The 26615-nt window shown below is 41.3% G+C and overlaps 1 protein-coding gene across 1 annotated transcript in view; it reads left to right on the plus strand.

Moving 5' to 3' along the window:
- The first annotated feature begins 3260 nt into the window (after nt 1-3260).
- The window catches only part of LOC110966859 (protocadherin-9), a 210592-nt gene continuing 187237 nt past the window's right edge, over nt 3261-26615 (plus strand). The window contains 2 exon segments of the mRNA XM_051944662.1: nt 3261-4115; nt 4714-7861. Of these exon segments, the coding sequence (XP_051800622.1) occupies nt 4826-7861 (3036 nt within the window). The 5' untranslated portion in view covers nt 3261-4115; nt 4714-4825.

Here is a 26615-nt window from a genome sequence, read left to right on the forward strand (position 1 = left end):
CACCTCAAAATATTTGATTATTCACATGTCCAGTTTTTTTTTTAGCACACATTTGCTTAGCTGGCAGGTGGTGAAGCCTCACAAGCAGCAGGGCTTAACTCATGTGATAATAGTTCCACTGATGTTTTTCTCCAAGTCAGCTGATTAGAGGAACTGAGGCGGTGTAACAACAACAACAAAAAAAATCAGTATTCAGTCCAGTAATTGTGTTTTAAGATAACGTACACTATGCTTGTCATTCATTTTCTATGTTTAAAAGGATTGGACAATTTGATTTCTTCTGGGTAGATTATTTTGCATAAATCTGACCATGCATAGACTGGAAAAGACAACACCGAAAGAGGTTTCACACTCTAAAAATGCCCCTGTATTAATGTTTCTCACACTGCGGAGTTTTTCTCACCTGGCCGAAACACAGCCTCACACCTCAATTATGGTAAAGTGCATTGTGGCACAAAATGTACTTAAAAATAATCTATTACAGCTGTTAAACTGTATTCCCAGTGAAGCTAGAACAATGTTCTTCCTAGGAATGATATTATTAAGTTGTCATTTTGAAAGGTTACCTCAATTTCTAGTGTTTGTGCAAGGAAATGATTGCTTTGTATGAAACTGGGAACTTTCAATGTAATTAAAAAGCGCCTTAATTACAGAAAAATCCCACCTTAACCTTCTCCACCGGTGTCAGTCTTTGCTCGTGTTTGCTGCTCCTTCTGCTTCTCACTTTCGATCCACATTGAAGTTGTGACACCAGCTGTTTACATTTCCAGCTGCAGCTCCTCAGACCTTGTTTAAGTTGGAAAATACATAAATTACCTGTTTGACCTGTACTTTAATGGACACGAAAGATAAACATATTTGTTCCTTGTATTATTCATGAAGCCAATTCAACAGCATGAACGAGTCATAAGTCAGTGTGTGAATCAGACCAAGGTGAATGTGTGATTTGACTGCGCTGGTATATAGGGAATCATAAGGGCCTTAGGTTTGGACACTTCCCTTAGGCTCTCTCTTCGATTGTGAAATTGTAGGAGGTGCACCGCAAGACCTAGAGGCATATATTAGCATACTACATTATTCATCAGTTGTCAGTAACTTGGACTGGCAGAAACATTAGCTGCAGCCAGTTCAAAAGTAGACTAAATAGAAGATAACAAACCTGAGAGACGGGGTAAATTTAGAATTAGGAGCTGTGCCGTCACTGATGTGCCACTCAAGGTCATGTGACACCCGACCTCATCCGTAAGGCGAAATAAATAAGATTTCACTGACCTATGAAAACCCCATGACAGCATCACCTGTGTGTGGAGTTCTGATGGAGCTCATGATCGATACCAAGGTCTGAACAATTACTCCGACAAGAAGTGGGGATTCTGGGTTTCTCTGTCCTCCGCTTCCAATACAGTGTGATCACACCACCTCAGAGACCTGGGAATGTTGTAAATTCTCCTGAACTGAAGCAGATTTCTGAACCAGACACATGCACTCCCAGTGAGCACGTAAAAGCAGGTGATGAGTTCCTGATGACTCCAGCTCGCCAGTAGAGCAAGAAAGTGTTTCAGCGCTGTAGACAGTTATGTTGTCACTTTCTTTCCTGCACATCAGAGTGTCAGACTTTAAACCGAAGTGACAGATTGCTCCTTTAGCTGTTCCCTCCCAGGCTAAGGACACCGATGACTGGAACCAGAGGCAAAAAAAAAAAGAAAAGGTCAGGCCACCGGGTTGGGTTGTGCTAATGGACTGCTGACCAGGCAATAAGCCAGCCTCTCAGGAGACATTTGCAGGCTAGTTCTCACCTTAACAGTGGGTCCCATGTCCTTTCCATCACTTGGCTCACCATTTGCCAAGCAACCGGGGCTCATTCTCACTTTTCTGCTGCCTCTTCATTCGCCCGGTGCTTCTCACCGAGTGCCATCTTTCCTGTGGTCCACTCTCAGCGTACGTCGAGGAATCAAAAGTCATAAATTAAGACTCAGGGTTGAGGATGTGAAGCTCTAAAGGGGAAAAAGGCATTTGTGAAGGTCCACCTCAAGATGGCAGTGTTCACCATGACAGGCTTTAGAGCTCAACAGCTTGTGTTTCTCAGCAGCAGCAGCACAGCCAGAGAGAGCCATGGCTCAAAGTGAGGGTTATCTACTGCATTGAAATTAAGTAATGATTGGATGGCAGTAGGTGTTAAATGATGGCTGGGATCTGGATTTCCATTTTATGAAATCGGCCTACTTCCTAGTTACCTTGTCTCACTTGTGACATTGTCATATTTTTCTTTCTTTCTGGAGTTACGTTGCACAGCCTTGTTGCTTGTTCAAACTTGCTAAGTAAGATCATTTGGAGAAATCAAAAAGCTTCCTCAGATCACCACAACTGTAAACTTCAAAACAAAAGACATGCAATTCACCTCCATTACGCACACAAAGACACAGAGAGAGCTCTCACCGCTGTGGAGCTTTGATGACGAGGATAACTGTCAAGGTTATTTCTAACGGACAAATGCTGACGACCGGCTGCACGGTGTGGAAGTGTGGCGGACAGAGCGTGAATATGCAGGCAAACATGCTTAGACAACGGATTGGCTGTCCGGAGCGCAATTATAAGTGACTCTCACACAAGGCTTGGATTGTATATGGGCAGTGTTTATTCTGGGCAAGTCGATATCCCACGGAATAAAAAAACACAGTGTAGCATCTTTTTTTTTTTTTTTTGATGTGCTTCAGTCTGTTGGCTTTGTCTGTCCACCCCAATTACTGCAGCCTACCTGACAACAGCCTAACAGGTTGATGCGTCCCTTTAGAGCCAATGAGTGTTATCTGCCTTTATATAATCACAAACAAGCTAAAGGACAGCCACGTTCTGTCTCTCTCTCTCTTGTCTCTTTTCTTTCTACATTAGCACTGCCAGCTTCATCATCACCATCACCATCATCCACCCTCCTCGCCATCACCACCATCCAGCCTTTTTGGGAGATTTTTTTCTTTCATTTTTTTTGGTTAAGCGTCTCCGCAGCCTGCAGCAGCAGCATCTTCACGGAGCATCTCGCCGCGGACACAACCCCTCCGGTTTTTTTTCCTTTTTTTTTTTTTGCATTTGGTGCCATCCATGAAAAGTGACGTGACTCCAGGCCAATCCTGTTGCCGCTCGGGTTGCCGACGCCACGGAAAGAGAAGGGGCGGTGTCCAATGACGAGGGTCGGCGGGGTAACGGAGGGAGGTGGGGGCTGCACGTCGGTGTGGTGTACTTCACCACCCCTCCTATGGGTTTACACAGAGTTAGAGCAAGATATTCTGCTCCGGGAGTGAGAAGTGCAAGGATAAACGGGGCACATACAAACGCTTGTGCATCAGTGGCACACTTCAGCAGTCTTTAACCCGTTTATTTTTTAAGCATTTTTTTTCGGAAGCAAGTGGGATCGACTCACATCTCCTCTTTTTTCTTTTTTTTCTCCCCTTCTTAAATTTAACCTTGTGTCTGCCGATCACCGATGGAGCTCCGTGAACTTGAAACATGACGGGACACGAGTGTCTCTCCCTGCGTTCACCTCGTCGGCGCCTTCACCTTCACAGGTAGCCGTGGAGAGGAGGGGGGAGGAAGAAGGAGGAGAAGAAGAAGAGAAAACCCAAAACGCCGGTTTCTTTCTTGATTTCATTCTTTTTTCTTCTTCTTTCGGGACGTGCATTGATTTTTGGGACCTAATGGAAGGCACCACAGACCGCTGACCACCTTTGCTTGTCTTGCGTCTGCCGGAGAGCGACGCTGATCACCGCAATCACCGCAGGTCGCGCAATTAAATCCACACCGTTTCCCGAAGTTAAATGGGGGAAAGGAACTGCGACATATGCAGCCTCCAATTTACCCCGATCAGCTGATTTCATCCCAAACCTGTTCTTGAGTCTGATCATTTTTTTCCCCTTTCTTTTTTGCGGGGCGATTATTATTGTCATCATCATTTTTGTCCTCCTCTTCGCTTCTCTTTTTCCTGGACCCAAAGGCGCAAGAGCTGACAGAGAAGGATATCTTTCCCAGAATTAAACTCGCTGGTACACGAGGATGAGAAGACTATGAGCTGACACACTCCAGTTTTTCCCCCTCTCTCTTCTCCTGCGCTGCAACGGATTTGGGTATGTAAGATGAGAAATAGGTTGTCCACTAAGAATTTTCAAAAATCTGATTCAGCTTACTTTGTCGGGCTCCATTCATTCCTTTCCTTTAGGAAAGGAGCCCACACACAGATTAAGCTTGCTTTAAAAAAAAAAGCCAATTTAAGTGTAAAATTAATGTGCAGTGTGTTGTGAAGTTTTGTGGCCACAAATCGGGATTTGAGGCGCTGAAATATTCTCATAAAATGTGGAGGATTTTCAAAGGGGAGCAACAGACATGAATGGCTGGCTAAATGGTTGCTGCAGTGTGTTTGTTGATTTCTTTGAATCTTTAAAAGGCTCAGGGAGATTTTATTGTATATGTATAGGCTACGCACACACACACACACACACACCTCTATCTATCTATATCTATATATATCTATATATATATCTATATATATATATATGTATATATGTGTGTGTGTGTGTGTGTGTGTGTGTGTGTGTGTGTGTGTGTGTGTGTGTAAAGTGAAATCAGCTGACTGTGAGAAGGGATTTGGCTACTTCTTAATTAAGTTTAATTGTTGTGCATGATGAAGTTGCTGCACTGAAGGGAAACTCTGTCATGTATTCGTAGGTTTGCTCGTGGAAGATTCCTGCCATCACATGCAAGGAGTCACTGCTTGTGTCAACGCTGCATAGAAAGAAACCTTTCAGCCCGCGAAGACTGGAAACACACTAACGCTGTCATGGATCTAAAGGACTATTACCTGTTGGGCGCCCTGCTTGCCTGCATATGGCTTGATCCTTCAATAGCCCAAGAGCTAATCTACCCCATCCGAGAGGAGCTGCAAGAAAACGTCCTCATTGGAAACATACCAAAGGACCTGAACATTTCCCATACAAATGCTGCCACTGGAGCAAGTGCTAATCTCGTGTACCGGCTCGTCTCCAAAGCAGGAGATAACCCACTGGTCCGTGTTCTGAGCAGCACTGGAGAGATATTCACGACATCAAACCGGATCGACAGGGAGAAGTTATGCCCCGGCCCCTCGTTTGAGGACAGCGAGTGCTCCTTTGAAATCGAAGTGGTCATCCTGCCTAATGATTATTTCAGGCTGATTAAGATCAAAATAATTGTCAAAGACACAAACGATAATGCCCCCATGTTCCCGTCCCCTGTGATCAACATCTCCATCCCGGAGAACACGCTCATTAACAGCCGCTTTGCCATTCCTTCTGCCACTGACCCAGACACTGGCCCCAACAGTGTCCATAAATACGAGCTGATCAATGGGCAAAGTGCCTTCGGCTTAGACATAGTAGAAACGCCTGAGGGGGAGAAGTGGCCCCAGCTCATTGTGCAGCAGAATCTGGACAGAGAGCAGAAGGATACATATGTGATGAAGATTAAAGTAGAGGATGGTGGGAATCCACAGAAATCCAGCACTGCCATTCTGCAGGTTACTGTCACAGATGTCAACGACAACAGACCGGTCTTTAAAGAGAGTCAGATAGAGGTGCATATACCAGAGAACTCCCCTATTGGCACGTCTGTGGTGCAGCTTCAGGCCACAGATGCAGACATAGGGGCAAATGCAGAGATACATTATGTATTTGGTACTCAGGTGCCTCCTGCTACAAAAAGACTGTTTGCATTAAATACAACATCTGGCCTGATTACAGTGCAGAGGCCCCTGGACAGAGAGGAGACTGCTATTCATAAGCTCTCTGTTTTAGCTAGTGATGGCAGCTCAAGTCCAGCCAAAGCTACTGTTACGATAAATGTGACTGATGTTAATGACAATCCACCTAATATAGACCTGAGGTACATAATCAGTCCCATTAATGGCACTGTTTTCCTCTCGGAGAAGGATCCCATCAATACCAAGATAGCTCTCATCACAGTGTCGGACAAAGACACTGACATCAACGGCAAGGTCATTTGTTTCATAGAGAAGGATGTGCCCTTCCATCTCAAAGCTGTGTATGACAACCAATACCTGTTAGAGACATCTGCACTGCTCGACTATGAAGGGACGAAGGAATACAACTTTAAAATTGTGGCTTCTGACTCTGGAAAACCGAGCTTGAATCAGACTGCCTTGGTGAGAGTGAGGCTGGAGGATGAGAATGACAATCCGCCTATTTTTACTCAGCCAGTTATTGAGCTGGCTGTTATGGAAAACAACAAACGCGACCTGTTCCTCACTACTCTCAGTGCCACAGACGAGGACAGCGGGAAAAATGCAGAGATAGTGTATCAGCTGGGACCAAATGCTTCATTTTTTGATCTCGACCGCAAAACGGGGGTCCTGACTGCATCCAGGGTTTTTGACCGAGAGGATCAGGATAGGTTCCTCTTCACTGTAACGGCAAGAGATAACGGGACGCCCCCTCTGCAAACGCAGGCAGCCGTCATTGTAACTGTGCTTGATGAAAATGATAACAACCCCAAGTTCACACATAACCACTTTCAGTTCTTTGTGTCTGAGAATCTTCCTAAATACAGCACTGTGGGGGTGATAACTGTGACAGATTCAGATGCTGGAGAAAATGCTGCTGTTTCTCTTTCGATACTGAATGACAATGAGAACTTTATACTAGATCCGTACTCTGGGGTGATAAAATCTAATGTGTCATTTGATAGGGAGCAGCAGAGCTCCTACACTTTTGATGTTAGGGCTGTGGACAGTGGCAGGCCACCCTGCTCCTCAGCCGCAAAGGTGACCATCAATGTCATCGATGTGAATGACAACACCCCCATCGTCATCTACCCCCCCTCCAACACGTCTTTTAAGCTTGTCCCTCTCTCCTCTATCCCAGGATCTGTGGTCGCTGAAGTGTTTGCAGTAGATGGTGATACAGGGATGAATGCAGAACTCAAATACACTATTGTGAGCGGGAACAACAAGGGTCTGTTCAGAATTGACCCTGTCACGGGGAATATTACTCTGGAGGAAAAACCAGCTGTAACTGACATAGGCTTACACAGATTAGTGGTCAACATCAGTGACCTTGGATATCCTAAATCTCTCCATACTCTGGTGCTGGTATTCCTGTATGTCAATGACACTGTGGGAAACTCGACGCTTATCTATGATCTCATCCGACGCACCATGGAGACCCCGATAGACCGAAACATCGGGGAAAGCAGCGAAACTTATCAAAGTGGTGACTATTTAACCATAATGATAGCCTTTGTTACTGGCGCCTTAGTGGTGATTATTGTCATCTTTGTCACTGTGCTGCTGCGTTGCCGCCACGCTTCCAGGTTCAAAGCTGCGCAGAGGAAAAAACAAGGGGCTGAGTGGATGTCACCCAACACAGAAAACAAGCAGAACAAGAAGAAAAAGCGCAAGAAAAGAAAGTCCCCCAAAAGCTCCCTGCTCAACTTTGTCACCATTGAGGGGAACAAACCTGACGATCCTGCCCACGAGCCAATCAATGGAACCATCAGTCTGCCCACCGAGCTGGAGGAGCAAGGGATTGGACGCTTTGATTGGAATGCCACACCTACCACAACCTTCAAACCGAGCAGCCCAGACCTGGCACGGCACTACAAGTCCGCCTCACCGCAGTCGGCCTTCCACCTGAAGGCCGACACACCGGTCTCAGTGAAGAAGCATCACGTGATTCAGGAGCTCCCATTGGATAACACATTTGTTGGGGGCTGTGACACCCTTTCCAAGAGATCCTCCACGAGCTCCGACCACTTCAGTGCCTCAGAGTGCAGCTCCCAAGGAGGGTTCAAGACGAAGGGGCCCATGCACACCAGACAGCAGGTAAAAGAGCACTTTTACTGGTCTATAAGTACTGCCTATAACTGCCCTGTTCCACAGTGCTAAAGTGCCAGTCTAGATTAGGGACTCACTCTACGGTACTGTGAAGCAACAGAAAAGAGTACAGGAGATATTCTGCTTCAGCAAGTTCCACTGTTTCTCAACTTAAAAGTGAAAAAAGAGAGAAAAAGTAACTTGAACAACTGCTAATTGATAGGGTTGATTATGGACTCACATGGAATCACATGCATACTTTATGGGGTGATAATTATAGACTGATGTTTTGTCTTTAATATATATTTAATTCATATTTAAGAAAATGCAAGTGGGTAAGTGATTGCCTTGCCTTATTTGTCTCTTCAGCACCCAGGTTAGATCACTGGTAAAATGTACCAACATAACATTAATTGTGACTCAATGTTCTTTGTGAAAGAAACATTTTTTTCTTGCCTATCTACTCAGATTACTGTTATCATCATAGAGAAATGCTGCACACATCCCCCCCCCTCAAAAAATAGCAGACTTTTCACCTCTCTCCTCATGTAACTCTTGAGTGTATTCATGTTTTTTTTGTTTGTTTCTTTGTTTTGGTGTGTATTGTAATATCACAAAAGACTTGGTAACCTTTTCAACACCTGCAGCAATAACAACAGTCAATAATTAGTCTGCTGCAGTGGTATTGTGAATGTCACTGTAGGCTTTGCCACATCATCTAGGCTTGAATTAAATGCCTCCTCTCAAAGCACACTAGCGAACTGAGTGAAGCTTGTCTGGAACTTGATACACATCCAATTCAAAAAGGATTAGCCAATAATGAGCCTCAAATTTCAACGTAATCCATGCTGCTTTTTATCAAAGCCTTATTAATTTTTCTGCTAATAAAGCACCACTACACAACACACAGTTCTAATCTAATAGAACACACGTGGACAAATACAGGGAACAGCAGAAAAAGAGGGGAGAGAGAGAGAGAGAGAGAGAGAGAGGGCAGATTGAGGAAGGGAGGCAGAGAGACTGTTGTCAGTGGGTCAGGCTTGATGGGTGGTGGTACTGAACCTTTAGGTGGCAGTGTTGCGCTGCATGGCACAGCCTGGCACGATGCCAACCTGCAGTGGACTTATAAATGCAAGGGAGGAGAAGAAAGGAGTGAAACCTATGTTAGTGTTCTTAGTGAAATACTCTCGCCTAATGATGCAGAGGCTGCACAGGGAAGATTGATAATGGCAGTTAGAGACGTGAGTGATAAGATCTATCCGGAAGAGAGAGTGGAATTACAGGGGTGACACTGTGCGACTCCTGTCGATGCATACCTCCGGGTCATTGCATCTGGGGTTGCATTTAATGTCTTTCTGTGTGAGAGGTAGCAGTCAAAAGAGGCATTCAGTGTGGCGTCATTTGCCAGGCGCTGTTGGTGTGTGTGGTTGGTGATGTGTGAGAGAGAGAGAGTGTGTGAGAGAGAGGGGAGATGAGTTGAGGCGATGAAATGGGTGATGGTGATGGTGGTGGCGGGAGCAGGTGGAGTGGAGGGAGAGAGGGTGGGGGGCTATTCAACCCCAGAGGAGGAAACATGAGATATGACACTCTACTGTAAGCACAACTTCATTGATTCGCTCAGTCATCCCACAATTCCACGCAAGATTTATTGGAATCAATAATCCTGACAAATGATTCAAAGAAGCTCCCAAACAGAGCCAGTGTGTTCTATAGTGCCACAGATAATATGAATAATGCACTGTTACAGGCACCTTTGTTCACGCATGGTCCTCTCAGATGTTCTGTACAGTTTGATAGATGTCTTTCTTTGTACTTGTGTATATAGCTGAAAAAAAATGAGGGTTGAAACTGATCTCAAGTTGTGCCTCGCTCTAATTCTACGTTCGATTCACTACCTAATGGAATAAAGCAGTTTGGTCTGTTCAATCTAGCCATCTTCAGTCAATAATAACGCCTGTTTTTAGAGCTGGAGCATGAAACGTGTCTTATAGTCATGTCATAGAATTCACCAAATCTTAATCAAATTATTATTTATTAATGTATTGATTAAACAGTAGTACTTAGATATATGTCCTTTCATTTGCAATACCTACCCAAATAAATATGCACCAACATATCTTGACTGCAAACACTTTCTTATCTCCACTCCTTTAATATTAGCACACAAAGTAATTCTCTACCTTTCCATTATTAGCTAATGTCTGTCTTTGGAGATTTGTAATGAAGACCCATACAGTGTCCGTGTGGTTCTCAGTCAGAACTACCCCAAAACATCTTACTGATAAAGATTGCAGCTCAGATCTGAGGTTAAATGGCAGTTATTGATTGTGGTAAAATGATTAGACTGCACTGGCTGCACTGACATGTCTTACTGGATAAAGCGGGGTATGTTATCAATGTCATTGTTCCATCTATATTTTGATTGTTTTGCATGATGCAACCATTTGTATTGACATGTTCATGTCATCTCCATTTCATAGGAATTGACAAATAGATGCCCATCCAGTATGTTCTTTTCCTTTTGGGTTTCTGACTGTATTGAATAAATAAATTAAAAAAACAGACAGGAGATTAGCTCTAATTTTTAAAAAAAAGCAAAAGCCAAAAAATACCAATTACTTTTCAGTGAATCTTTAAACATACAGTATATCCGAAAGGTAATATCAGTGGATTATCATATCATATTCCCTGCAGAGCAGGAACGCTTTGGAAAAAGACAGGAACTGCTTTATTAAAAGATTTCTTATATATACATAGATAAGAGTCAATATCATTTAAAGTTATCTGTTTTTTTGTTCATAAAACGCGATTCCATGTCATATGTTGAAATTGTAACCAGCTGGGTGCCGAATTGTTGCGCGTCATAAAGTACTGCAAAGGTATATTATAGGATGATGAATGTTAGCATTTACATTGCTGCCTTATGAGCAGCAAACCAACACCAATCACCCATTGTTGCCTGAAACTGACAAGAAATAAGCAATTAAGTGAAAGAGGAGGTTCAAGAGGAAGACTCGTGTGAAGCTGAAGGGAATAGCTTTTAAAATTGACCTTCTCTCTAAGAATTGAAAAGCCATTTTCTCCCGGTTCTCAAGAGTCACTTCTATGCAACATCAGCAGCAACCAATAAATACTTCTAAGGAAACTGAAAGGAAATTGATAAAGAAGTAGGCCGAGATAAAGATGTGGGAAGAACAGTGAGGGTTTTTCGTGGTGTCTTCCTGTCAGAATGTAGAGCATATGGAGAATAGAAACAGCAGATCTACAGTAATGTCATCACAGACGAATGCCTAGTGGAATCAGCGTTACAGAGACCCCCAAACCAGCAATAGGAGCAATCCTTGCCTTTCCTTTCTTATTTTTTTTCCCTCTCACTTATTATTTACCCTCTAGGGACCTACATTAGTGTAAACAACACTGAGGAAAAAAGCAAAACACTGTCCTAGTTTCACAAGGCAACACAAGCATCTAAGAAACCAAGCATGCTCATCACCATCAGTCTTACTCTCCTTCTGTCAGTAGTCTCAGACATAGATGTGATTCACTAACATAACATGAGCCCAGTGGCGACGCATTAGCTATGTACTGTGCATCAGATCCCAAGGCTCATCTTATTAACATGTTAGCATGGATTTACCGGGGGGATTGAAAGTAGTCATCGAGACAGTGCATGAAGCGTCGTGCATAATCGATTTTAAGTTCTCACTCTTCACCGTTAACCTTAATAAAACCATGGTGAATGTGAAAATAAGGGTTTTAATTCTAAGTTGAGTTAGCCAGCATACAGAGATTCATATGCACACTCTTGCAGATGCACAAAATGTTCCCTCTGTCCCTTCATTTTGGCTGTGTTAATATACATTATATGTTAGAATGCACAATTACGCGCCTTATGTAGACTTTCATTTGTGCCGAAGCTAGAACACCTCATGTGGAAGACGTCTTAATTGCTGTGGGTTATTAGTTGTTTTTTTTCTTCCTTTCTTACACTGCAGATGACATGCAAACACTGAAAAGAAGTGTGTGACTACAATTATCTCATCGCACACTGCTCTGATGTGCTCTTCTACACCACAAATCATGCCCTAGTTTTGGGGACGTATAACTGATCCCTTTTTTTGCAGTTTCATTGTAGTTTCAGCACATATTGAACAAATACCAACACGTGGATGGGTTCACTTCATCAGAGTACTACTGAAATTTATGTTGTTTACAGTTTTGTTCAATCTTTCTGTCTAGATCTCACTCGTATCACCTTCCTCCCTGTTGTGACCACTACAGTGTAAAAATAGACTTATGTTACAGTATCAGTCACAGAACCGTGTGCAGACTATTAAATATTACAGTAGATGGAGTATTCAAATTAAAATCCAGGATATGTGAAAAGACCTGTGAGGAAAAACCGTGAATCCTTAGCGGAGTACTCCTGGAGTTGTCTTGTCAGTACATTTAATGAATGGACATTCTATGCAAACAGGAGTTTGTACAGACCATTGTAATTATGGAGCCTTGGGGGAGTCGTCCTTCTTGTGCAGGTTCATTTGCCACATTAATAAGGGGATTAGTAGTATGTACGGGGGCTGATGGCAGCAGGAGAAGTTTGAGAAGATTAATGAACTATGACAATGTTGCACCTGAGGGGAAAAGTCTGTTGCAATATCTTCTGGGTTGTGCTGACACAGAGTTTGGCGCTATGAAAGACGAAGATGGAGAGAGGCCAGTGATTGTTGCCGACTGTGATCATACATCCTTCTTCCCAGCTATCCTGTCAGTTAATCAGGATCCTGTGCACAGGTCCTTGATACTTCTAACTAATAATCCTCCACTGGGTTTCAAATTTTCTTGAAAATAAGGACTCTAACTTGTAAAATGTGTTTGTTTCTGTCGATATGAACAAAAAGTTAAAGTGGATGCATAACTATAAAGACATTAATGGACCGAATCCGGGAACAAACTCAACGTTATCTACGTTTGGATCTGTTGCCAACATCAGTTTAATAATTAAGACAACCACAGGTAGATGCAAGAATTCTTCTGGATGCTCCTATTGAGTAAAACGTAGCAGATCCTCAAAACAAATGTAGCTAACTGGAGATAGTAAGCCAATAAGTATGTGAGTGAAGTTTCTATCAAAGCTTTAAATCATCAGTGGAGGATTTGCAAGGCTCTTTACCGCAGAGAACATTGTATTTCTTTAAAAAACTTGTCATGTCCTTTATGTCTAGGTGGGTAAAAGGAAATTAAATGGATTGCGGGCTATACTAAGGTAGTGGGTGTGAGTACTATTGGAGTAGATTATTGCCCCAAGGGGGATCCAGTTTTGTCTGCACAAAACAACAAAATAAATCAAAGCTCCCTGTTGGTACACTGGCTGAACTGTGGAGTTCATTTATATGTTTTTATTTTCCCCTGTTGAGAAAAATGAAGTGCTACTGATTTTTAATATATTTATAGCCTTTTGTTTTTTCTTTGTTGTCTATAACTGCCAGGGGCAGGATTGCCAAAAACACAGATGATGGCAAATTACCAGGAATTACATTTGATTTTTTTTGTAAACACATTTAATTAATTTTCATTTTCAGTTTTAACATTTTCATAACGTGTTGAAAAACCTTTCCTCATTACACCGTTTTATTCTGTGATACATATACAACGCAAATTTTGATAATGACAAATGTTGTCTCGTATCAAAAGGTCTTATGTGTTTGTGTGTGTACGTGTGTGTATGATTTATTTTGTTTTTTTCTGGTTTGTTGTTTGTCCATTACTTTTGGCTGGCAACCCATTCATCTCAAATTTATCATCCATTTCTGCAAATTCTCAAAGCAAATTGATTGATGATCAATCTTCAGGGGGTTTGCTTTGTGAAGTTAATGCACAAAAGTCATTGCGGCTTTTGTGGGACTGTCATTATTTAATTCATCTCCATGTTTTCACTAATCCACAAAACACATTTCCCATTTTTCTAAGGCAATCAATCAAGTTGACATACTAGCTTCATATTTTTTTCCGAACACTGCATGATGAGAAGAAGAAAAAAAGGAAAAAAAAGAGACAAACTGCAGCTCAAAACACTTCAGGTTTCAACACCTCATCTGAAATTCTCTGAAATTGTCTTTAAGAATAAGAGTAGAGGGTGGAAGAAAATGTTTCTTGACTGCTTGCTTGTCTTAAAAAAGAAAAAAATATCTAAAAAGATGAAGTTATGATGCTACTTCATTGTTTGAATGCCCCCTCCCCCCACCCCATCTCTCCTCTCCACTCCTCACTTTGCCTCCCTCCACCCACTCCTTATCTCCCCTCCTCTCCCACCCTCCCTTCGTCTCTCCCGCTCCTAACCTCTCACCCTTGTTTTTAATCGGGGTCAATGCCGTTACATGCAATGTAAAATCACCAAGGGTGTGTTCACCTTTTGTGTTCTGATCATTTGTGACAGATGAGGGTGCTCTGTGCTCAGCGCGTCGCCCAACTTTCCTCCCCGTTATCATCCACTCTCCGTTTATCATTAGAGCGAAAGGGGTGTGTGGGGAAAAACAAAAAACAGAAAAAAGAAAAAAGGGAAAAAAAAGATTGGCAAAGCGGTGCTGTATATCCTGACATGACAAACCCAGAGGGAGACATGTCCTTGTCATTGGGTTGTTGTGTCAAGTAACACACAGGCCGCCACTCTGCCACTAGCGTGTGCCACTGTCTAGACTAATAGTTGTGATAATGGCATTGCCAGCCAAAACCCCCCTCAAGCAACGAGCCACACTTGACTTGAAATGTGACTGCCATTGACTGCTTTGCCACTGGGCCCCATAGCTCACAAAGACTCTGTAACCCTCATCGATGTAAATCTCTCTTGTATATATGAGATGTTTCATGTAAATTGAACTCCTGGTAATCTTGCCTAATGTGCTGTGTTAAACAATAATGGACTTGTTTTGTTTTTTCTTTTGTATTATTTATTTGCCCTGCTTTCTCCTTTTTTTTTCTCCATTGCTGGGTATACTTTAATTACATCTGAAATAAACTCTTCCAGTTCTTCAGTCCACTGCAACCCCCTATTCTGTTTCTAAAAGCTTTATTTCAACAGTGCTATTCTACCTTTATAATTTCATAATAAATGTTTCAAAGAGATCATTCCTTTCTTGTTTTGAATTCGTCCGTTTGTTCTTCTTTTGTGATGTGCTGATGAGACATTCTGTACAAACTGGGGTATGTTTCAGTGAAGCTGCCATGTGTGAACCAGTCCCAATCAGCATTTACCCGTAAACAAGTGCTTCAGCTGATTATATTGCCAAGTTGTGTATTTTAAGTAGCACACAGATTCTCAGGTTTGACTGATGTGTTATTTTGAACAAGGCACACAAAGTCACTGACACACAGCCAACCTTATTAGTCACTTAGAAGAGGAAAGAGCTGCTTTGGTTTTGTTTTGGAGAATTTTACCATTTTCTATCTGAAAGAGTTTTGGAATACTGATTGTTGAGATTATGCTAATTGTAATAAATAAATGAATGCAAATGGGATCAAGTTAGCATCTGATGCTGAAGGTTTTATGCATTGTACTTGTTAGCTTCAAGAAATAGCTTTAGTCTTGCTGTCATGGTTCCTCCTGTACAGACTAGTCACGAAAAGATAATTTCTTAACGGGCAATATGGGAGAAAACATCCCTACTTTTTGTTTTGTGCAAAAATGCATCCTAAAATTCCTCCAATGCAAGTAGGACTTAACCTTTCCCAGTCAGACGTCCACGTGAGCACCTTCCAAAGTTGGTCTTTCAATTATGAAACTCCCTTTTTTGTCCTCCATCTCTCACTTTGGAATTGCGCTGAGAAATGACCTCCTCACAACCAGTGTGGACGGAAGGAATCATTACAGTATGTTTTCGCAATTACTCACAAAATCCTTCCACAGTGTGGGCTTAAAACTACTTTTGAAATACAGTGTGCATATATTTATACTCATCTGAAATGGCTGTGAGCTAAATGTGGATAATAGTCTAACAAAACTTCAAAGAACATAAAGTCTTTCATGAGTTTGTGTGACTCTTAAGTACTAAGGCTGCACAGAATTTTAAAAACAGAGTCCAATAGTGCCCAGTTTTTGTTGTCTTCACTCCTCTTTGTACTAGGACTCCATTCTGACCAGTAGAAGCAGCTGCAATATTATTTGTTTTACATTAGGAATAGATGTAGAGCTAAATGGACAGCAAAAACCTGCACCATAAATTTTGAATATCAACCTTGTGTCTACAGTAATAACAAAAGTAAAGCTTGCCACAGGATTTTCCTAACCTACACCATCTTCATCTTCATCATCATCACCACCATCACAATAACCAGTATCACAGTCAAAATGCTTTGTATATTGTGGGTATCTATGAAATATTAAAGAAAGGAAACACTGTTGTATCAATGTTTCTTTTTCCCACATTTTTTTTTTTTGCAACTGTTGACTTTTTTTTGTACTGACATTTTCATTTGTTAATCTCCAGCTACCTTCCAGTTTAAGAAGTATAGATGTGTCACCTCTTAACTGGTTTCTGCAGAAAGCGAGCGGAGGAAGTGTGGATTTGAAAGTGCCACGCCAACACATCTATGGAAAGTAGGCCTAACTCAGCTTAATCTGTCCACTCCGTTTGAAAGCCAGAAGCAGAGCTTAGTCTGCATTTGAGTGAGGACGAGGGGTGGGGGGGAGAAAAAAAAAAAAGAGGATAAATAAATAAATATAGGCTTTAAAGTTTGACCTCATCTATACGGTCACTTTAAAAAAGCTGTGTGCACTTACTGACTGGAATTTGAAACCTGACTTCTGACCCAAAGCAAAATCATATTGCTTGTACTCTCCAAAAAAATCGGAGGAAAAGCAATGCTGGAATTGCATCTCTGAACACTTTATCAAAATATGTTGTCAGTGTTTCCTGGTCGTGTGGCCAGATTTCCAAATTTAGTCGAATCCGTGCATGATGGGAAGACTGTAGATTAGATGGATCTTTGAAAATGCATCACTGAGTTTGGAAAACAGGTTTTTTTTGAACAGACTATATTTGCAGGCAGAAAATGTGGTAGATGGTCTCAGATGTGACCTCTATATGCATAGTCTGGTTAATGAAAGAATGTGAATAGTCAGTCTTTTCTCTCGACAGAGCTTTTCTTCAATTAATATGCCAATGGCAAGATGTAACATCTACGTTTTGCCAATGAGGCAGCAATTAACAGACTGCATACAAGACAAAAGTCTTGTCTCACGCAAGATTGAAAGTGAGCCACTCCAGCAACGAAATGCATTAAATTCTGTGTAGATGTTTCACAGAAAGCCTGTGTATGCACCGCAATAGGCGCTCACAGCCTTTTGCAACAGATTTATAATCCCAGTGTTCACATTGTTCTGTTATACAACTTTGTAATCATGAAATTGAGTGCACATGACAGAGCACAACATCCACTTGAACAATTATCCACGCAGGGATGATGTCACATGCCTTTTTAACTTTGTTTGGATGAAAACCAGACTAATTCTGTTATTGGTCTTTCATCAGCAAATGTCCTCAAAGCAGCACTCATTTCATTATGTGCATAGCCACTACACATTAGTATGTAGGTCAATAAAGGTGATTGTTTAATGAGTTGTAGGTGGCCAAACATATGACTCATTTGCCGTTGTTGAAGAAGGATTCGGATTCTGGTGCAAATGTAGCAACACAGCAGTGTGAAACTACAACAAGCACAAGTTCTGCCTTCATACTGTACAGTATTGCCAAAGTGTACACAAGTATCAAAAGAAGCAGTATTCATTATGTGCAGAAAAAAAGTCCCATGCGGGTGTTTTTTGATTATACTGCTTTGGTGCATTGCTTACTGCTGTTCACTTGACAGTTTATCTATTACGCTGTTCAATTTGGGGAAGATTATGTAGGCTATGACTATTTATTCAGTCTAGAGTAAATTCTGTAACTGCATACATCTATAAACAATATTAAAATCCGCTCTACATTGAAGGGACCTCAAATGTGCTGAAAAGATTAAGGCTTCAAATAAAAAAAGACTCTCTCAGAGGTTTCCCTTCTCTTTGCTGCATTGAACTCTTCTCATAAAAGTCTGCGTTTATACAGTAGGGACAGCATTTTATAAGTGTGGGTATATGTTTGTGAAGTGGACTGTGAGTTAAGAGGTTTAAAGTCAAGATTTGCTGCAGCTTTATCATAATCCTTTATGAATTTAGTACATTGTCAGTGAAGTTACAAGGCATTGTATGATGTAAGCATGTACTGTGAAGCGAAATTCATTAGCAGGTTTTGGCACATATGAAATTGACCATATGTAATGTCATATAGTCAGAACTGAGTACAGCCATGAGTGTATAAATGTAAGAAAGTCAGCAAAAAGACAAATCATGATAAAGTGCATATAAAAAATCTTAAAAGAGAACAATAGTGAGTGATTTCCTAACTTTGAAGCCAGACGAGGTGTATTGAACAACTGAGAGATAAATGCAGGATTAACCAGAACAAAAGGAGATAAGGAGTCTAATTTGTCAAGCCTGATATTTATGTTAAAGCAGGCTCAATAGCTGATTCAAGTTTTTAGCAAAAACATATTGACTTCACTGAATGTGCCTACATCTGCTACATTCTCATAGCTCTCCATGAATTGACAGATGCTTTTTGAACATGCGTTGGCTGGGAGCTTCACTAAATTAGTCATCTGCCTGATGCCATTGCACTGAATTAAAATCAGGATCAGTCAGCCACTCAAAGAAGGCCCAAGAGTTTGGGTCTTGTTTTTTTTTCATTATTTCTGCTGATGATGCACACGCTGTCATGTTTCCCTCCAGTAACAGTGTAGTCTAGTCCTGCTGACATTTTCCCCGAGGGTAATCTTTCCTTAACCAGAATCTAGTCGCTCATATTTTCCCTTTTGGGGAAAAATGAAGAAAGGTGAGTGCATTTCTCAGACTGAATCCCCAAATGTGTTTGACTCTAGACAAAGAGAAAAACTATTTTCATTTTCACTCTTAACAGCTCAGAATCCATCAGGACAGCAGTGAGTTATGCAGTGATGTCGCAGAGAGAGAGGAAAGCCCGTCCACTGTAATGCATGTATAAGATCTTTATTGAAGGAAGGTGCTGTGGTCACACTACTGGGAGCCTGAGGCAAATGTTATTTTTCTCTTTCCTCTCTGTTACTGCAGACAGACTGACATATACATACAAGTGTAAAGCACACAAAGAAAGCTAAGGTGGCCTAAAGGTTAGAGAACTGAACCTTTGACTGGAAGGGTCGCTGGGTCAGTTCTTGGGTTTTACATTGGACCGGGGAAGATAAACCACTGCTGAATTCTGCTTATGGAACACATTTAAAATCACTTGTTCCAGTATGGCTGCTCAGTGGATAAGACTTTTGTTCGACTGTTTTTGTACGAGAGCAACTTCCAAGTGTAGACGTATGAACCTGTGTGAGTGTGGTGCAGGATATTCCTGGAAAAGGCTATTTGTATTCTGTGAATCCATCCTGGACTAAAAAAAAAAAAAAATTCAGACAAAGATACATGCATTGATCTTTTTGCTTCTGTTCTCTCTGATCTTACAACTTGGACTGAAATTTAACTGCCACCTTTGAGCACTTAAAGCAGATAAATATGATATTTAGATAAAGCTATCTTCAGACTCGGTAGTTTCCTGCACATGGATTCTTCGAGGAAGAACACTGGGCCAAGAATAAGTGTGTGTATATTTCGATTTTTGTTAAAGCAAAGGATAATGAACAGCAAAGAAACAACAGAGGCATTGCAACATGCAACACTTTTGCTTTCTTTATGAGCCTGAGCAGCTCGTTTCCAGAAATAGAACCTTAAAGAGTAAATCAAGGTTTGTGACCCCGTGGAACTTCTCCACATTTCTTCTCAAACTGCAAAATAAAACCAGCTCTGTGCAAAAAAGGATTTAATGCTATAAAACTCCAGTAGGTATCTCTTGGGTACCATATGAGAGAAATGGTTACCAAAGTATAAGCCTTGAAGAGGTTTGATCTTATCATTGAACTGTAGCAGATCACAGAATTAAGTCAGAATCATTTTCCCATGGTGAAGAACATTGATTAATCGGTGTAAAGTCTAATTATATATTTCCTTGAATCTGTACTGCATCATTAATAGATTCCCTTCATCACAACAACAAAGCGCAGCGACACTTAGAGTAGATAGCATATTATTTTTTTTGCGGGCAGAATACAATGAGTGAATTAGCAGACATGTAATACTCTTCAGGGAGCTAATTAGATAAGAAGTTGTGATGTATGGCGGCTGGAAAGATGTGTGTCAACCCACTCCTGCTCAATGTATAGACTGGAGATTTGTATTGATTGTATGCTTTGTCTTGTGCCTCAGGCATCAGCACGCTACACTGTAAGCCGTGTGCCTCGCCTTTGTCTGTTGAGTTGAGCAGATAAGGGTTGTGATAAATCTGCCTGAGAATAAGCTGTCATAGAGGTGCCGCACATGGGAATATTTAACACAAACATAAAATATGGCTTGTCTGTTGTTTTATCGCCGAGGGTATAAGAAATGGCAGGGTTTTAAAATACTCTCACCTTCTTATTTTTTGCGCTTTTCTATCTTTGCAGCCCTCGCATGCACCGGAGCTTACTGTACCGCTCGTCTTTGTTAGGGCCGTGGAGCGGACAAAATATGTAGAAAGAAGAGATGCTTTGCGCAGAATGGTGAACCAGCACCTTATCGCCACTCAGTAATGTGCATAGGTGTAAAACATTTGACTAGCTTATTTAGATGAAATGATTTAGTCCTGGTTGTGCAGAGTTAGCGAGGGCTGAATCAAGTAGTGGGTTGGGGACGGGAGGGAGGAGGTGAAAATTGGTTTCCCCTATCTTACGGCGCACATAGAGACCCAGCCTGGTTGCCTCTCTCTCCACAGACTCTCCTCTGACGATAACGTGCCCTGATAATGGATATATGCACCCAGATTTATTTTCTATTTCCTGCCACAACTGCTTTTCCAAGAAACTTTTTTTTAATGTATGAGCTTTATGGTTGCTTTCAGCTGTGACATTCAGAAAAGGCTGAGCTCCAGTCCCAGCGAATAGAGAGGGAACATTTGCCATGCAAAAAATAGAGGAGGATGCTGTTTTGAGAGCTGCAACTTTTACTGTAACATATATAAGAAGTCTCTAATTCAAGTTTAGATCCAAACATAAGGGAAACCTTTTCCACTCTGTTACTTTGTCTGCCCACAGAGTCTGTATCTCACTTAGCATCATTGCATGAAAGTAATATATGGCACAGAATAAAATTTTATCACAGTCTCTCTCTGTTGAAGGAGTATACTTCGTTAGATTTATTAAGGCTGCCATGAATGAAGACGAGTAATTTATTTACACAACAAACCCAAATGAAAATGGAGACAGTCCGGTTTATGTGAGACAGTACAGTGAGTGACTTGACTTGATGTAACACCACAGCCCCTTTGTTTGCCCTTATTTCCCCTTTCCCCTCTAATCTTCAGAAAGCTGTGACTCTGTCTGTCATGTGACATGTGACCCCTGCTACATGCTTGCTTGGGCGTTTCAGTGTCCCAGAAACCAGCGCAGCCTCTGTCCGGGGAACAATGAAGTTCCTTCATCACCACAGACTCTGGACTGTGGTTGCCCCAGGCCATACATCACATGGAATCCCTCATGAATGGTGCACATGTGTGTTTGAGAGTGTGTGTTTTGTTGCGCTGATGATGAGACTTTATTCCCCCAACACTTATTCGACACCGCTCTCAGCACTTCACCCATAGAGATCAGTGGCTGCCTTGTTCTGGACCGTATCTGCACAGTAGGAACTGTGTGAATGAGTGTGTCCACTTATTAATAGCCCAGCCTCTGGGATGATATTCATAACCAGAGCAGGGCAGAGGGGATTTAATGCAACACACTGGGCAGATTGGACTGATTAATATCTTAGAAGAGCATGTGCTCTGATGTTGTGTTTACTTTGTGATATACAGTTCGGAGCCATTATTGTTGTGCAGAAAGGACATGACTAATCAGTAATAGTCGTCTAATATGTAAAACAGCTATTATTTTGTCATGATGATGCTAAATGATGATGCTTAATTCTCAAATAAATCTACAAAAATGAGAATTATTGAGACCTATAAAGCAATTTTCTCAAAACAAGCCAAATCACGTGTGCATAAGTCTGTATTTTACATATAAAATAACTCTACTTTCAAGATTTAAAACAAAAATATTGCAAGTAAACCACTCCTCTGCTTGGGTTGTATCTTGAGGATAGTGATACTAACATCAGTCCTTTGACGATACCGGAAATGAATTCACCTTATTGGCAAAACTGTTTTTTGTTTTAATGGAATACCCTATAGGCACAAAAGGCAGAGTGTTGATTTGTCAGTGTGAGACAAAATGAGTTGTCAGGTGCAACCGAGGGTCAGTTTGTCACTTGCAGTTTTTTGCATGAGTGGACACATACACACACAGACATTGTATTATTAATGCATCTTACTGTCCTAACTTGGCCACCCTCCTACTATCAAACATGATCAAATCGCACAATGCAGCCACGTGGACATATTAAGGTGCTTTTCATGTGTGTAAGTAAGTAAGTTATTTACTTACTTACTTCATGTGTGAAATTTGTTTTGGCAATATCAAATATTAATGCAATTCACATGATTTTTAATGGTTTGCTATGATATCTTAAGTTGCCAATTAGGCTCTCCAGAAAATAAATCCTACGGATTGTAATTGTCTGTTGACTTTTCAACTTGCACTAGCATTTTGACATTTTTTGGCTTTTAGTTAAATACCTCCAACACATTTGCCTGGTTGCTGGTCCAGAATCCTCGGTGCCCAAAGGATGAATCCCAATTATTTTCTCAAGCGCCACCAGGATTTTTGTGCTATAATCAGGTGAAGTATTATCAGGTTTTTGGTACTTGGTTCCCAGGCGATGTATCCTAATGACTTTGGTGAACCCCTGATTCCTCTGCTAGCAGCACCATGAGGTTGACATTTAATAATAATTTGTGGTTGGAAGTAAAATGCCGTAACAAGTGTTGCTGACAGGAATTTCTATATGCGTTCGTGTTCCCCTTGGAATGAATTGTAATCGCTTGTGTGATTCCCCTGTCCGCATCTACACCATCATCAGGTTGAAATTATAATTTGTCCATGCAATTCTACAATTGTACAATTTCATTTAGCAGATGCTTTGCCCAGAGTGACGTACATCTGAGAGTAGATACAACAGAAGCATATCCTTTGGTTTATGACCAATTATCTGCAAAACTGCTATCAGCCCCAGTTGTACTTTGCGTGTTTTTTTTTTTTGCTACCAAATGTTAATATAGTAATACCTTATACTGAGATTGTCAACCAGGGAAGTGTTATATCCGCCAAACATCAGCACGTTAGCTATGTCATTATGTGAGGATGTCTGCCTAAGTACAGCTGTGCACAGCTGTTATTATGGCTTCAGATTCTTGTTTGTCAAAGAAAACGGTTACTTTTACCTCTGAAAAGTGAAAATTTCAATGCTCAGCCAATTATCATCCAATTTGATGTAAGAGCAACCAATTTGTTTCTGATCACCACAAAGGACTTCTTTAGTTCTTCGAGCTCTCTTAGATTTTAATCGCTTTTAGTGTTATTTCTTAAATAGGATGATTTGAATGGAATATATTTCTTACATTATGGTAATGAACTATTTTGCTTTCATATCAAGTGATATTTGAATCCTTTAGAATCTGTCGTTTTTAAAGGGAAAACTATAAAGCATGATTTGATGTCAGCGCTTTCTATTCTGCACCTGGGTGTCTGCATCAGGGCTTCACAAGAAGGAATCCTTTCTTCTTCTTGTGTGTGTGTGTGTGTGTGTGTGTGTGTGTGTGTGTGTGTGTGTGTGTGCATGTGTGTGTGTGTGTGTAGGGGGTGTGGAGAGGTCACTGCCTTAATTCAATAATTGACGGGAAAAACTCTATTTTGCCAGAAAACACAGTGACATATAAAAAAAATAAATAAAAAATGAAAGTCACTGACTTGGAAAAACAGTCCAATTGTCAATGAACCCTAAAGCTAAAAAGAAATGGCAACAAGCATTTGCTAATTAGATGAAGGCTTCCTCCATCATTCCTCATTGTGGGGATGATAACAACGCACAGGTTTGTATTTAGTTTTTCAATTCCTTAGGCTTTACCAAATGCCATCTCTAATTTTCGACGAGTATCTGGCCTTGAAGCCCCTGGTAATATCAAGTACAAACAATCAATTCCGGCCAATCTCTTGAGGCCTTAATGGACTTGGAAGGAATATTAAGAGGTTTTGTCTGCAGAGAAGCTTTCTGCCACAGCAGTCATCCCTCAGCTAATTTGTGTTTGTGTGCCAAGGGAGGCCACACACTGGGACTGCTGTAACAGGCTCTCAGTCCTACTTTCTGAGGAACTGCTGCCAGGCCAACGAGCACACGCATACATGCAAATATGTGCTCCCACTTACACACAGAAGAGACTACATGGGATTCATTTTGCATTAAATCAATCGTTTTCCAGTCAATAGCATGCATTTGAACAAGATATTTTTTGGGGGGCTATTAACACAGATGATTTAAGTCTTTTGTGTCGTGCAACAAATACAAGATTGCCCGTAATGCTTATTATTTGGTGTGTGAGGCTGCACGTGTTTGTGCAAGCGAGACAGGGAGAGCAAACGAGAGGTTGGCATTTTGGGATGCCAGGCCGAATGTGGGGTAACCATGAGATTGTGGGCCCGCTGCCCAATCCTTAGGTGGCAGCTGAGTTGTAAATCTGGCTGTTGTTGCCACACATTGAAACTAATGAAACTAAACACCACCCTAGAAATGTCATCGCTTCTTAGTGTTACCTCACTGTTTAGCATATGAAAAATCAGCACTGAGAAATCTAATTAACTAGGATAGGAGGTCCTATTGTGGACCTCTTATCCTAGTTATTCCATTTCTGCAGAGCGCCTGTCGGTGTGGTGTGAGATGAGAGGGCTGGCTTAAGATTCTGACTTAATACTAGCCTGACATTTGTTTTTGTTTTTTTCCTTTCTTCCCTTGTTCTCCTCTCTCTGTCAGTATTCATTTTCTGTCTCTGCTTGAGTGCAGGGACGAGACCACAGGCTACCTCAGAGACAAGCTTTTCTTTACATATATGTATTCATTCTTTGCCCTCCGCACACAAAGACTAAGCGCATTTACCATTATTTCATTTCAGATTTTTCTTCTTGACCTTGTGTCCTGTCTGTCTCTTCATCTCTCTATTTCTTGATTTCTAATTTTCAAGCCAGTATTTTCTTCTCCATTTCTTTCCCGCTGCTCCACTCAGTCCATTCTCCATCTGTGTTCCTCAATCTTCCGTCCTTTATGCCTGCATTTCATTCCTTCCTATGCATTTCTCATTTTGCTCTCTAATTTATTTCTCAATTTTCATCATTCACCATCTGCCTGTCAATTTCCTTTCACCTCACCCCTTTCTCTCCATCCCCGTGTTGTTGGAAGGCAACATTTCGGGTGGTCCAATTTGGCGGTTTTCCGCATTTTCTTCTGTTGTTTTCAATATGCACTTACCCAAAGTGTACAACACAGTATATAACTATTTGATTTTACCCACCTGAACCTTCCCTCTCTAAGTGGCTGCTTAGCTGACTGCCAATTTAGAGTTTAACCTCAGGAGAGAAAGGCTATTGCCAGAGAGGCAGATGGTCAGAGGCGGAGGCAAAAGATGCTGGGAAATTCATCCCTTAACCTCTAATGCTCAGACTGTCATTCTGTCCGTCCTCTCTCTTTATTTCTGTTGTTTTATGAGTGAGGTGAGAGCAAGGGGCAGAGAGAAAGACAGAGCATGGAGAATATGGAGAATATGTGAGTTGTTCTTGCAGGGTGGCAGCAGCAGCAACAAAGCTGCCCGCTAAAAACCGACTTCCCAACCTACCTGCATATTTTAAAACCCTCATGCAATATTGCTTCTGAGTCTTCTGCTGATGTCTGTTGCTGCTCTCACCAATTTTCTGCCTCATTGTCATTCATGTGCAATCTGTTTGTTTGGCTAACCTCGTCGTATTCAGGCCATCTCAACTGAGCTACTTCATGTCCATGTGTCACCGAGTGTATTTCGTGCTATCTCTTGTATTATCTGCATCGCCTTGGTGATTCAGTGCTTTATCAGAAATGCTGCAGGACTTCTTTACAAGCTCAAGGCTTTCACAGATCCTTGAGGTGTAAGACTGCGCTAACGATTAAGTCTGGAACAATAAAACCTTCCAAGAGAGCTCACAATTGTGCAAGTGGTTTCTTTGCTTCAGTAGGAGGATGCCTTTATAGAAGTGTTTAATTGTGCGCTGATAACCAGTAGCCCTGCTGCATGGAAAGATTTAGTGGGGTGACCCTTACTTATACCTTTGCACTGATGAAAGGAATGATTTGTGCCTGTTATTTTGATTGCATATGACCCAGTAGGAAACCACTTTATTGTGCACCAAGCACACAGAGATATATTCCATAATCTGGATCTTTTTATCAACATCACACTGGTTCTAATTAGCGCTTCAACGTGAATTTATCTTTGCAGACTTACTGCACAGCTTTTTTTTTCTTCAGTACCACAAGATATTTTAAAATAATATATGAAAATCTTTCAGTGTTATAAAAAATCCAAGGCACTACATAAGACAGTGACATGAAGCAAATATCAAGATAGTCATATCACAAAGAATACATTTTGCGTACAGTTTCTTA

Source organism: Acanthochromis polyacanthus, chromosome 2, assembly GCF_021347895.1.
Source record: "Acanthochromis polyacanthus isolate Apoly-LR-REF ecotype Palm Island chromosome 2, KAUST_Apoly_ChrSc, whole genome shotgun sequence".
Lineage (NCBI taxonomy): Eukaryota > Metazoa > Chordata > Actinopteri > Pomacentridae > Acanthochromis > Acanthochromis polyacanthus.